Here is a 12,418-nt window from a genome sequence, read left to right as displayed (position 1 = left end):
TATATATATATATATATACGTGTGTGTGTGTGTGTATGTGTGCATATAGCTAGTTACTTATGTTTAATGCAGATCTAGCAGCACATACCTTTCCGCACTGCTACCATCTAGCTCTAATTTCTCCAATTCACCAATGCTGAGCAAAATGTATTCAGCGACACCGGGTGTCTTGAGTATGGTTTCCTCTGTCAAATATTCCAGCTCACGGATGAATTGCACGATATTTGTGTTGTCCGTTATGTTCAGAAGCAACTCGGCTTGAGCTAAATTGTCTAAATTACGCGTGTGTTTAAGTTTTTATTTACGTCTCACCTAAATATTTTAGATTTAAAAGTTACACAGTACCAAAATACAAATAGACAAAAGTACTTTGTTCTATATTGATATTACTCACTGATGTTTTGAGTGGTGGTATAAGGTACGTGTTCCTCTACAACCTCACCCCACTTTGCAATGCCATCTTCTGCGATGCTTTATATCATATGAGAAAAAAATAAACGCGTTTAAAAGTTTAAAAAATACTACTCATTCAGAATTCATTTGTATTTGTTATTCTTATTAGTTAATAACGTTAGCACATCTTGAGGATAATTCTTTAATAAGTAAAATGTTTACCATTTTGCTTTCAATTGCAGAATTGAATCTGGCAATGGTATGTTTTGAATCCGAGTTTCGCCTACATAAGACTCATTATATTGTAAAGTATAGTTCATTTTTTTAATTTCAAAAGCTGGACAGTGTATGCTTTCTGCAAACAATTTAGAAATGTATTAAACATAATTTTACATTCTTTAAAATAGATCAGCATGTATACACTTTTTTATTTAAATGTTATTAATTACATTGTTTATATTTTTTTGCGCTAAACACGGTTTTGAAACTAAAGTAAAATGAACAAGACATCTTACTAAAAAATCCACATAACTCTTATCCATATAAATTCGCTTGGTTGTAATTTAGTAAAAATGAAACTAACCTGGATCGGACACGAAAATAGAATCCACATCCACACCAATCCACATCGACTCACTTGGATTACGTGCACTTAGCTCCAAGTCTTTCTGTATTGTAAGTCTCGTGAGCTCGGAGCTATATGTGTTCACCACTGTGGCTTCCATGTGGATAATATAGAGGTACTTGCCATCTGACGTTAAGCTAAAACATGCAGAAATCAGCGCCGTTTTCATTTACGTTCTATAGCAGTCATTAAACCAAACTAACTGTTGAACGATCTTCATTAATATATTTTGTATTAAACACACAGGCCCTATATAAAATGCAAATGAAGATTTTAAAAAATTGCAATTTAAGTTAGAAATTATATGTTTTTTTTTATTTTGCTTGGCTGCAAACTACTTTACTTTGATGAACGAAATAATTTAAGTACACACATTTTTACAGCTATAGTCACAGACCAAAATATTATATTTAAAGGTCTAAAATTTGTTTTTAATGACTATTAAAATGTGAACGTAAGACCAAGCCAAATACTTTTTCATTAAGTTACGGCAGTATACACCGAGTTTTTTTACTTTTCTTTTTCTTCTTCGTTCTTGATTGCAATGTTTGGAAGTGATTTCCTCCAACGCAATGTCAACCTGTTATGCGTCATATAGGTAGTTGACTCCGAACTTATCCTTCTTGGGTTCGCTTCTAAATCATTTGTCCATCCAAGATAAAATTAAAGACATCAGTTGTTTGATTTTGGAGCTTTCTCTCTAAATGGGCTAAAATCCTAGCTATCGAGACACGTCTATGCTAGAGTTCAAACTCGCGACTTTTCGTTTCAGCAATCTAGTCGGTTCGCGCCGTCTAATCTAAAAGTTGCGTATTAGATGTAGTAAATCGCCAATCAACCAAACGGTCGCTCAGACATCAGTGAAAAATTAATTTGCGCAATTTTAGACGATGTAGATGTCTGGTGAGAAACACAGATCTAGATGTTGGTAAACGGGATCATTTCTTGATGTTTGGAGAAACACAGATCTAGATGTTGGTAAATGGGATCATTTCTTGATGTTTGGAGAAACACAGATCTAGATGTTGGTAAATGGGATCATTTCTTGATGTTTGGAGAAACACAGATCTAGATGTTGGTAAATGGGATCATTTCTTGATGTTTGGAGAAACACAGATCTAGATGTTGGTAAATGGGGTCATTTCTTGATGTTTAGTGAAACACAGATCTAGATGTTGGTAAATGGGATCATTTCTTTTTGTTGTCCGCCAACCATTAAAACCGACGAAGACAGAAGGGAGACATCAAGGAGTAGGATGGGAGCAAGAGAGAAATCTATTTCAAGATTTAGAAATACAGAGAGTGGGAGAGAAATCTATTTCAAGATATAGAAAGAGAGAGAGAGAAAAATATAGATATAGAAATAGAGAAGGGGGGAGATATATATATTTCAAGATATAAAAATAGAGAAAAAAAATATAGATATAGAAATAGAGAAGGGGGAGAGATATATATTTCATGATATAAAAATAGAGAGAATGAGAGAGAAATATATTTCAAGATATAGTAATAGAGCAAAAGAGAAATATATTTTAAGATATAGAAATAGAGAGAGAAAAAATATAGATATAGAAATAGAGAGAGAGGGGGGGGGAAATAAATGAAAATAGTGATAGGGTTGGGGTGAGAGAAAATGTAAAATATTTGTGCAAGAGAGTATGCGTAAAATTTTTTATTCGTACTTATGCTTTGTAACATTTTTACTTTCTCGTATATACGAAGTATAGAGAAATTATCGTAATCGTGCACAAAAATCACTTGAAATTTTAACAATTTTCACCGTATTACACCTCAGTCCTTCATCACATCCGAAGTATAGAGGACTTAATTTAATCGTGCAAAAATTATCAATCCAGATTTATCAAAATTAAGAGGTTTTATGCGTAATCCAGTCTGAAAAACTGGGCTTTGCAATTCTGTCCGTATGTCTGTGTGTCTGTCTGTCTGTCTGTATGTACGTGTGTAAACACGATTACTTGAGTACCGTTACAGCTAGGTTGATGAAATTTCATATATAATTATTGTATCAAAATCGTTGATCCGTATTAACTTTTGAGCGATTTCCGATAACAGGAAGCGGTACTTTTTCTACTTTGAATTTTTCAAAAGCCTATAACTTGAGTACTATTTCAGATAGATAAATGAAATTTCACATGTAAGTAAAAGATCTATATTCTCTACCTTCTATTAAATATTGAGTAATTTCCGTTGACCGGAAGTAGTAATTTACGCTACTTCCGATTTCTCAAAAAAACTAATGTAAATTTTTAAAGTACTAATAATATTGCGCACTATTATTCACTTTTTACTTTCTCGTATATACGAAGTATAGAGAAAGTCTTGTAATCGTGCAAAAAAAAATCGAGATTTTTACAAATCTCGACGTTTCACACCTCACTGATACGGAAAAACATAATTTTGCAATCTTGTCTGTATGTCTGTGTGTCTGTCTGTGTGTCTGTCTGTGTGTCTGTCCGTCTGTCCGTGTGTAAACACGATAACTTGAGTACCGTTACAGCTATATTGATGAAATTTCATATATAAGTATTTAATCAAAATCGTAGATCCGTATCAACTTTTGAGCGATTTCCGATAACCGGAAGTGGTACTTTTCCTACTTTGAATTTTTCAAAAGCCTATAACTTGAGTACTATTTTAGATAGATAAATGAAATTTCATACGTAAGTAAAAGATCTAATTCTCTACCTTCTATTAAATTTTGAGTCATTTCCGTTGACTGGAAATAGTACTTTACGCTACTTCCGATTTCTCAAAAAACTAATGTAAATTTTAAAAGTAATAATAATATTGCGCACTATTATGCGCTTTTTTATTTGGCGTTCACTTGGTGTGCAATTAATTTGTCTACGAGATTTTATTCTATTTTTAAAACTTTAAGTATTTAAAATAGATTAAAAATCATGTCTATAGCCCGAGTTCCCATCCCCTGTTATTTTATATAAGAATATTCGAGAAAGTTTAGGGGAGATCACTCCCGGTTTATTTTATTTGGCGTTCACTTGGTGTGCAGTTCTTTTGTCTACGAGATTTTATTCTATTTTTAAAACTTTAAGTATTTAAAATGGATTAAAAATCATGTTTATAGCCCGAGTTCCCATCCCCTGTTGTTTTATATAAGAAGATTCGAGAAAGTTTAGGGGAGATCACTCCCGGTTTATTTAAAGATGTAAATAGATGTCATTTGCGTTTGTTAAATGCGATAGATTAAATTTAAAATCTAACTCGCCATAAACTTACAAAAAACTCACGTGAACCACTTGAACACTACCAGGAACTGAGACTGTCAGCCGGTTTAGCTATGAATAATTATAAATTAGAATTAATGGTGGCCTCGGATGTTCTAAAATCTGGAGCTTCAGACATTCATTTAGGTCTACATATGTTAGAGTGGACAGACTTACAACGGCGGTCATGATTTGCTGTAGTTGTTCCGTTCTCTTGGCTCGTGAACTCCAAGACGTGTACAAAGTTTGATTTTGTTTTACAAAGGTTAACCCAAATGTGTAAACAACTGTTCTACCTGGACATTTACAACGGTTAAAACAAATGTGTAATCAGCCGTTCTGCCGTATGATAATTACAAAGGTTAAAATAAATGTTTAATCAACAATTCGGATAGTTCATACATAAAAAAACAATGTCTACTAAAGTGTTAAGATACTTTAAAAAAAAACAATTATCCATTACATAGACTACTCGCAAATATAAATTATCTCAGTTGAAAATTTCAAAAGTGCACTATGGTTGCCAATTAATATTTAATGTTAGTATAATGACATAGCAAACATTTCGAGACATTAAATCATTGTGTCCTACCTCCAAATTGGTTGATCAAACATTCGTCCCAATAACAGCAAAAACTGCACCTGATCAGTTTTTTGCCACTATAGATACAGCTATGACTGGCACTAAGTTCTTTTCTGATGCAATTGTTTAAATCTTCACAGGAGGTAGATAATGACAAACCTTCAGCTTTTAACACAATTTCCGAATGGCACATGTTCTAAAGTCGTTACATAAAAAATATGATTATTATAATTAGAAATAACTGATCGCGTAGTGCAGACTATTTGTGTACCAGAACTGAATAAATTTTGATAAACCTACAATAAATTGCTTAACATTTTAAATTTATTTTTGTAGAAATTGGTCTAGCTTTACATCCTATGATCAGAATCAGAATCAGAAGGTTGACGCAATAAATTATTCTACAAGCATGTTACGTTAAGTTACATCCTGCACCTTTGTTTTCTTACAATGTACCACACTTGATTGTATGCAGGCGTGGCTTATGTCCGCATGCTCGCATGTGCTGCAAGTGGAACTTTGATCATACAGGTCGTCAGCTGTGTCTTGAGAACATAGAAAGGTATGGTCAATTTATAAATACATATAAACACGTAAATAAACAATTATTCCGTATATATCTATATAAATACCCATACCTACACCCACATCCATATCCACATATCCACTTCTATATCTATATCCCCATCCCTATCCACTTCCATATCTATATCCCGATCTACATCCACTTCCATATCTATATTCCCATTTATATCCACGGGCGCAGTGAGTTGAAGGCACATCTAGCCTTGTTGATACGGCATTTTATGTCCTCGTCTGCTCCCCCGTCCTTATTGATCACGCTTCCCACATATGTGCATGTGTTTGTTTCTCGTAAATCTTCTCTGTTTAGCTGTATGGGCAGGTCCTGGCTGTTATTGATTCTGATGACCTCTGTTTTGTTTTTATTGATTTTTAGTCCCACTTTTGAGGCTTTGTCAGATAGCCGATTTAGCTTGGCTTGCGTATGTTGATGCTTATGAGATAGTAGGCAGATGTCATCGGCAAAATCAAGATCCTCCAACCTTTTTGTGAAACTCCCCTGGATTCCTGTGTCGTTTTTTGTGGCCCTCAGCATGATCCAGTCGATTACCATCAAGAATATCATTGGCGATAGCATACATCCCTGTCTTACTCCCGTCGTCACCGTGAATGGTTTTGTTAGCTTTCCCTTGTGTATTACCTAACTGGTGGAGTCTTCATATAGTTTCTGTGTGATAGATATAAATTTTTTGGGTATTCCATAGTGGCTCATTAACTTCCAGATAGCATCTCTATTCACACTGTCAAACGCCTTTTCGAAGTCGACAAAAGTCATGCATAAAGGGGATTGCCACTCAAGGGACTGTACTATAATGATGCGCAGCGTGGCGATGTGGTCAGTACATGACCTGTCCTGATTAAAACCAGCCTGTTCTTGTCTCAGCTTTTTGTCCAAGGCATCTCTAAGTCTCTCTAGGATGATTCTTGTCAGCACCTTACTTGGAACTGAAAGAAGCATTATCCCTCTCCAGTTGTTGCATTGTGTCAGATCTCCCTTCTTTGGCAGTTTTATCAGGTATCCCAGCTTCCAGTCAGATGGGATTATCTCTTCTTCCCAAATCTGCTTAAGTAGAGGATGTAGTATGATATGGCTGGGTCTGCCTTGAGTGCCTCTAGTGGGATGCCGTCCGGGCCAGCTGCTTTGCCATTTTTCATGTTTTTTATTGCTCTTATTGTTTCTAACTTTGTGGATGGATCTGTACACACATCTAGTAGGTGATTTGCAGTTGGTATAGCGGGGATGTTTAATGATAGAGGCTGGTTTAAAATCTCATCAAAGTGCTGTACCCATATGTCTCTCTGTTCTGTGTCACTTGTTAAGATATTTCCTACTTTATCCTTTACTGGTTTGTTGGGATTAATGTTCTTGCCTGATAGTGTCCTGGTTACTTCATAGAGCCTCTTCATTTTTCCTTGTCGTGCCGCAGTTTCTGCGTCCTCTATCATCTCCTGTATGAACTGTCTTTTGTCTTCTTTTGCACTTTTCCTGACCATGCGATTTACTTCACAATAATGTGTTCTGAGGTTTATTTTCTCTTTTTCATCCTTACATTTGCTAATCTTCTGCTTTATCTCTTTTCTATATTCAATTTTGGCCCATGTCTCTGTTGTGATCCATTCTTTTGGTTCATTTTTTCTTCTCCCCAATATGTCAGTGCATGTTGACTTCCATAGTTCCTGTATTTCTAGCCATTTTTGCTCTACTGTTTCCTCTTCCAGGCTGGAGAGTGCTTCATACCCTTTTTTTTTACTGCGCAGTTAAAGTCTTCCATTTATTTTTGGACACCTAAGATATGTTGTATTGAATTTAAAGTGCGGTTTATCAGCTCGATCCCTGTAGGATTTTTGTTTTAATTTTAGTATTGCAACCACGAGTTGGTGGTCTGAGACTGCATCTGCACCTCGTTTCGCCCTAACATCCATTAAACTTCTTCTCCACTTTCTGGAAACTGTGATGTGATCAATTTGGTTCTTTGTTTTGCCTTCGGGTGACGTCCAGGTGGTCTTATGTATATCTTTATGAGAGAAAATTGCCCCCCCCCCTATAATTAGATCATTAAATGCGCAGAAATCAGCAAAGAGTTCTCTGTTTTCATTTATTGTGCCTATTCCATTTTTCCCCATTGTGAGCTCCCGTTCTTTATTTTCTTTTCCAACTTTAGCATTCATGTCTCCCATTACTATCTTTATATCTCTTTTTGGTGATTTGTCGATTTGAGCCTGCAGGGTGCTGTAGAAGTCCTCTTTCTCTTCATCTGTTGCAGCATTTGTGGGTGCATAGCACTGGATTAAAGTTGTTTTCCTTCCCTTGGCATTGAAACGAGCTGCTATGAGTCGTGGCGAGACTGGTTCCCATGCAATCAAAGCATTTGTTGCTTCTGGAGACATCATTATGGCTACACCTTGCGTGACCTGAGTAGATGACAGTCTCTCCCGAGACCAACCTAGTTTGGCCACTGCCGTTCCATCGTGTCTCACTTAATCCTAGGACTTTTAATTTATACCTTCTCATTTCTTTGGCGACCTGGGCTGATCTGCTGCTTTCATATAGGGTTCTGATGTTCCAGGTCCCTAATCTGGTTTTGGTCTTGCGCGTTAGGAGATTTGTAAGCAAACTAGCTTCCGTTAGGCTTTCACTAGTAGGCATCATGGGTTCTTCTAGAGAGGACCCCCCTTGACCAAGTCGGTGTTGGATTTGTGTATTTGCAGTTTCTGTAGCGGGATATTTGTTTTACGAGATAAGGTTGCTAGCCTTATGTTTCAACCCCCAACCTGGAGAACCAGGGTGTTAGCTTTGGTCTGATCAATTCCCTAGCAGACCTTCCCAGCTTGGTAGAACCTACCAGGAGTGTACCGTCATTATTGCAGCATATAATGTTAGCTGTACCGTCATTATTGTAGCATATAATGTTAGCTGTACCGCCATTATTGTAGCATATAATGTAGTAGTTATAATGTTAACTGTACCGGCACATGGTCCAAATTTGGCCTGATCCAAAGGTAAACTAAGCCCCATAGCCGTCTCACATTCTACTGCCGATAAAACCGAACTATAACCTTCTGAACTTGTCACCTTTTTTAAGCTCTCCCGTATCGACATAAGTTCACAATTACATTTCAAGTTGTTATAGTCGAAAACTCTGAAATAAAAATTAGGGACATACATATACAGTGACAAAAGGTTTTTCTACATTTTAGTTCTGTAAAATTTTGAAGATTAGTTAACCGTTGTAGAAATTTAACTCACCTTTGAGATGTAATGTCGCCTACATCTATTTACGCGATCTCCTTTGAAAAATATAACCCACAAAGATAGCTTACTTACATTCCAACTTTTCGGGATGCCAGTGTTAAAAATGCGTATTTATCCATTTCTTTTACGCTGTTGAAGCTTATATCTCTGTTGAGTTAAAATTAACAATTTAGTTTTGGTTAAATTAGTTAAGATAAATCAAAGACTTTGGCCATGAAGATTGTTTGATCCTTAAGCTACATTTTACTTATCTGTTTCTATGTATGGCCGTTTTTGGGATTTCAATAATTAAAAAAAACAATGAAAAAAATAATTTTGAAAACATACTTCTCCTTTATTCTGTTTAACTAAATTAAACGGCTAAACATATTTTTTTTGTTTGGGTATTGCTAGAAGTGGGACCATCATATTTTCATTTCGCCACGGGATTTTATTGTTCTAATTCTCCAGTAAACGAACCTTGATTGTTACAAATATTCATTTTATTCTAAGTTTTAAAAAAATTTAAAACATGACAATAATAGCTGTTTTATAAACTGTGTACAGAATTTTAAAAGCAACGTAATATAAGAAATATTTAATTTTTAAAAAAATATTTAAAACAACAAAATTCATATTTTGCTTACAAAGTGCGAAGCCTTGGTAAATACTTGAAGTTAAATTTGGTGTTTGAGATCTCAGCGATTCGATTATTGTTCAAAATTCTAGTTCAAAATAATTTCATTACAAAAAAAATATTATTAGTGATACATCTTTTGTGAAATTAATAAACACTGTAAGGTTAATAAAAATACAAACAAGAAAATATTGTCAGTCACACTGGGACAATAGTTATTGTTGCCAGTTATATGTATCACTCTGGGATACAATAGTTATTGCTATATCTCTTGATCGGATAGGATTACTTGGGTGTTAAGGGGTCGGCCTGGTCGAGGCGGTAAAGCTCATGGTTGCTAAACCGAAAAAGTCTCGGGCAGATGAGGCTCGTTAGCTGGGGACAGCCACTCTTCTAGGAGAGAAAACTCCAAAATTAAACAACTGCTGCCTTGTAGTTTGTTCTTGGTTGGACAAAGGCTATGCAAGCAAATCTAAAAAGAAAAGCAGGCTGAAATCGGAGTCAATGGCCTCAATGGCGCATAACCAGTTGACACGTAACGCTTAATTGTGTAGGAGGCGTGGTCGAGTCGGCAAAAAGCTCATGTTTGATAAATTCGAACAAAAGTCTCGAGTTCAAACCCACTGGCAGATAAATCTCGATCCCCTTCAACACTAATAATTAAGAACGAAGAAAAAGAAGAAAAGAACTTGGGTGTTCTGTTTTAGAAAACGGAATGGAGATTATCTCGTTCTTGCCAGATTTATTTGATAACCAATGCTTTAAGTGATTATAAAGTCAAATAAATTTTAAAGCAATGAGCAGCCCTAGTAGCAATAGAATTTCAGTAACAGCGCTAACAATACTGTCCTGACAATTGTCATTATTTGTAAAGGACAGTGTAAGTTGATTATTGTTATAAAACACTTTTAAACACATCTTCACTTTCAGGAGTCCCAGTCAAGTTAACACGTAATAGGAAAATAGTCTCATGTTTTTATGAAAAAGAAAACGGCTTACAATATTCGAAGGCTGAACAGGCTTTTAAAAGCCATTGGATGAACTTTGGAAATAACATTGTAAGGGATGGATCTGAAAGCATTGCATTGATTGATTTAATAAATAAAATTATCATCAATATGACATTATGAGTAAACGAAGATATGTATGTATGTATATGTATTATATATATATATATATATATATATATATATATATATATATATATATATATATATATATATATATATATATATATATATATATATATATATATATATATATTTATACATATATATATATATATATATATATATATATATATATATATATATATATATATAGAGAGAGAGAGAGAGAGAGAGAGAGAGAGATAGAGAGATTCATATATAAGTGCATCACACCCCCCCCCCCCCCCCCCCCCAAAAAATAATTAGTTCTTGGACTGTGTCCGCCACTGTCTTTGAATAACGTGCACTAACAGTGTTTCAAGTTTTTCCATTCCGAGGAAATCATTTTCTTTAATTTCTGTGATTCTGTTGTAGCTGAGATCACTGTTAATATTGAGATTAAAACATATTAATGAGAAGAAAATAAGAATATCATTACGTTAGGTATTATTTTAAAATTTACAAATTTAATAAAATTAATCAGTCTCATTCATTTTAAATCAACGTTTCTTTCAGGCATCTCTTCCGGATGCACCCCCCCCCCTCTGAAAAATGTCCCCCTTCCTGGCAATTTAAGTCCCCCCTCCCCAGTGTTTTAAGTTCAACCACCCCACTCACTTCCAGAGAAAATTGTCTAAAAGAAACGCTGCTTACAACTGTTATAATTTTTATTTTATAGTTTAAACAGCTTAAGACTATGCAGGCCGTAAAATGTAGATTTATTTTAATGTTTATTAAATGGACGCTCAGTACCAGATAAATTCAGCGGTTTTAGTAAAACTGTGGGTTATTTGATTCATCTAAGATGAACTGTTTTTACAAGTCAAACATCGTCAACTTTGAGCTAACTTACTCAACATACCCACGTTAAACTATTAATCAAAACTATTTTCGATTAGTTTTGTCAATCTAGCGTACAAAGTGTTATATGTTTTACTTTTTGATTTCATGTCAGAGTGGCTTAGACCGTGTGTTTTCGAGCTTATTTTCACGTTTGGTCGTGATTTTTAGAAAAAAAACTAATGTAGGCTATTATGTTTCTGTATCTTATAGTGAATTTGTATAAGTCTTTTGTTATTTTAATACATTTTTTAACATTGAATTTTAATTATCTATCAAACTATAATTGATTTGGACTTATTCTTGCCATACTAAAACGAAACGAAATATTTTCTACTCACACATCTAAAGCATCAGCTGAGATATTACTCGGCACTTTAATCAGTGAGTTGGTTAGCTGGAAACAGTTGACGTGCGTCTGATTGCACGCACACTCGGCGTCACTGACGACTCCACTAGTCATAGTACAAGCCGCCCTTTCAGCGTACACGGAAATTGTGTTGGTAAAACATACAGTGATGAGTACAACAAAGGACAGGCGGTTCATGCCGAGAATAATGTTGAGTCTTTTGTTGAACTTTTCTTTGCGATTTGTTCGAGAACTAATAGTTATAAATAGAAGAGAAAAAATTAAACCACACAACATTAAACTTAACATGTATCTGGGCTCTGAATCTTATCTAATCCTAACCTAGTATCTCACACTGACTGTAATCTCAATCGAAACAACGAGACTAGGTGTGTTACTAGGGGGGGGGGATTTCATCATGCCGATGAATTTTATTATTTAATGAAAATCGCTGGAAAGTCTGTTTGAGATTTTGTTTTATTTCGGTCGTTAGCCTAATTGCTAACACGTAAGTCTCGAGTTCGAATCCGGGTTCAAGTCAATAGACCGTCCCTGGGTCCACCCAACTCTGATGGGTACCTAACTCATGTTAGGGAGAGTAAAGGTGGCTGGGCATATTGCTGACCACACTATCTCTTCATATGCCGAGGTCACAGAAAGAAGTGAACTCTACTTCACTCGCCCTATAGACCGTCAGGTTTGAAAGGGAACTCTTTACTTACCTTAGCTTAATAGTAACAATGGCTGTGATGTTAGGATATAAAATAGAAGATATAAATATCTC

The 12,418-nt window shown here is 35.2% G+C and overlaps 1 protein-coding gene and 1 long non-coding RNA gene across 2 annotated transcripts; both read right to left on the bottom strand.

The window, feature by feature from the left end:
• Positions 1-215: 215 nt before the first annotated feature.
• Positions 216-722, bottom strand: LOC131940029 (uncharacterized). Its single transcript, XR_009386512.1, has 3 exons — positions 616-722; positions 395-471; positions 216-272 (listed from the first exon to the last, which is right to left on the bottom strand). It is a non-coding gene; the product is annotated as an uncharacterized LOC131940029 (long non-coding RNA).
• A 5,747-nt stretch (positions 723-6,469) lies between these two features.
• LOC131940109 (uncharacterized) lies at positions 6,470-7,816 on the bottom strand. The gene is made up of 2 exons (XM_059298687.1): positions 7,368-7,816; positions 6,470-7,178 (listed from the first exon to the last, which is right to left on the bottom strand). Exons 1-2 carry the CDS (start codon positions 7,814-7,816, stop codon positions 6,470-6,472), a joined length of 1,158 nt encoding a protein of 385 aa, XP_059154670.1.
• Positions 7,817-12,418: the final 4,602 nt, after the last annotated feature.

The sequence above is a fragment of the Physella acuta genome, unplaced genomic scaffold, assembly GCF_028476545.2.
Source record: "Physella acuta isolate Inbredline_101_S28 unplaced genomic scaffold, ASM2847654v3 ptg000308l, whole genome shotgun sequence".
Taxonomy (NCBI): Eukaryota; Metazoa; Mollusca; class Gastropoda; family Physidae; genus Physella; species Physella acuta.
The sequence above is the reverse complement of the archived record's forward strand: the minus strand, read 5'-3'. Positions and strand labels throughout refer to the sequence as shown.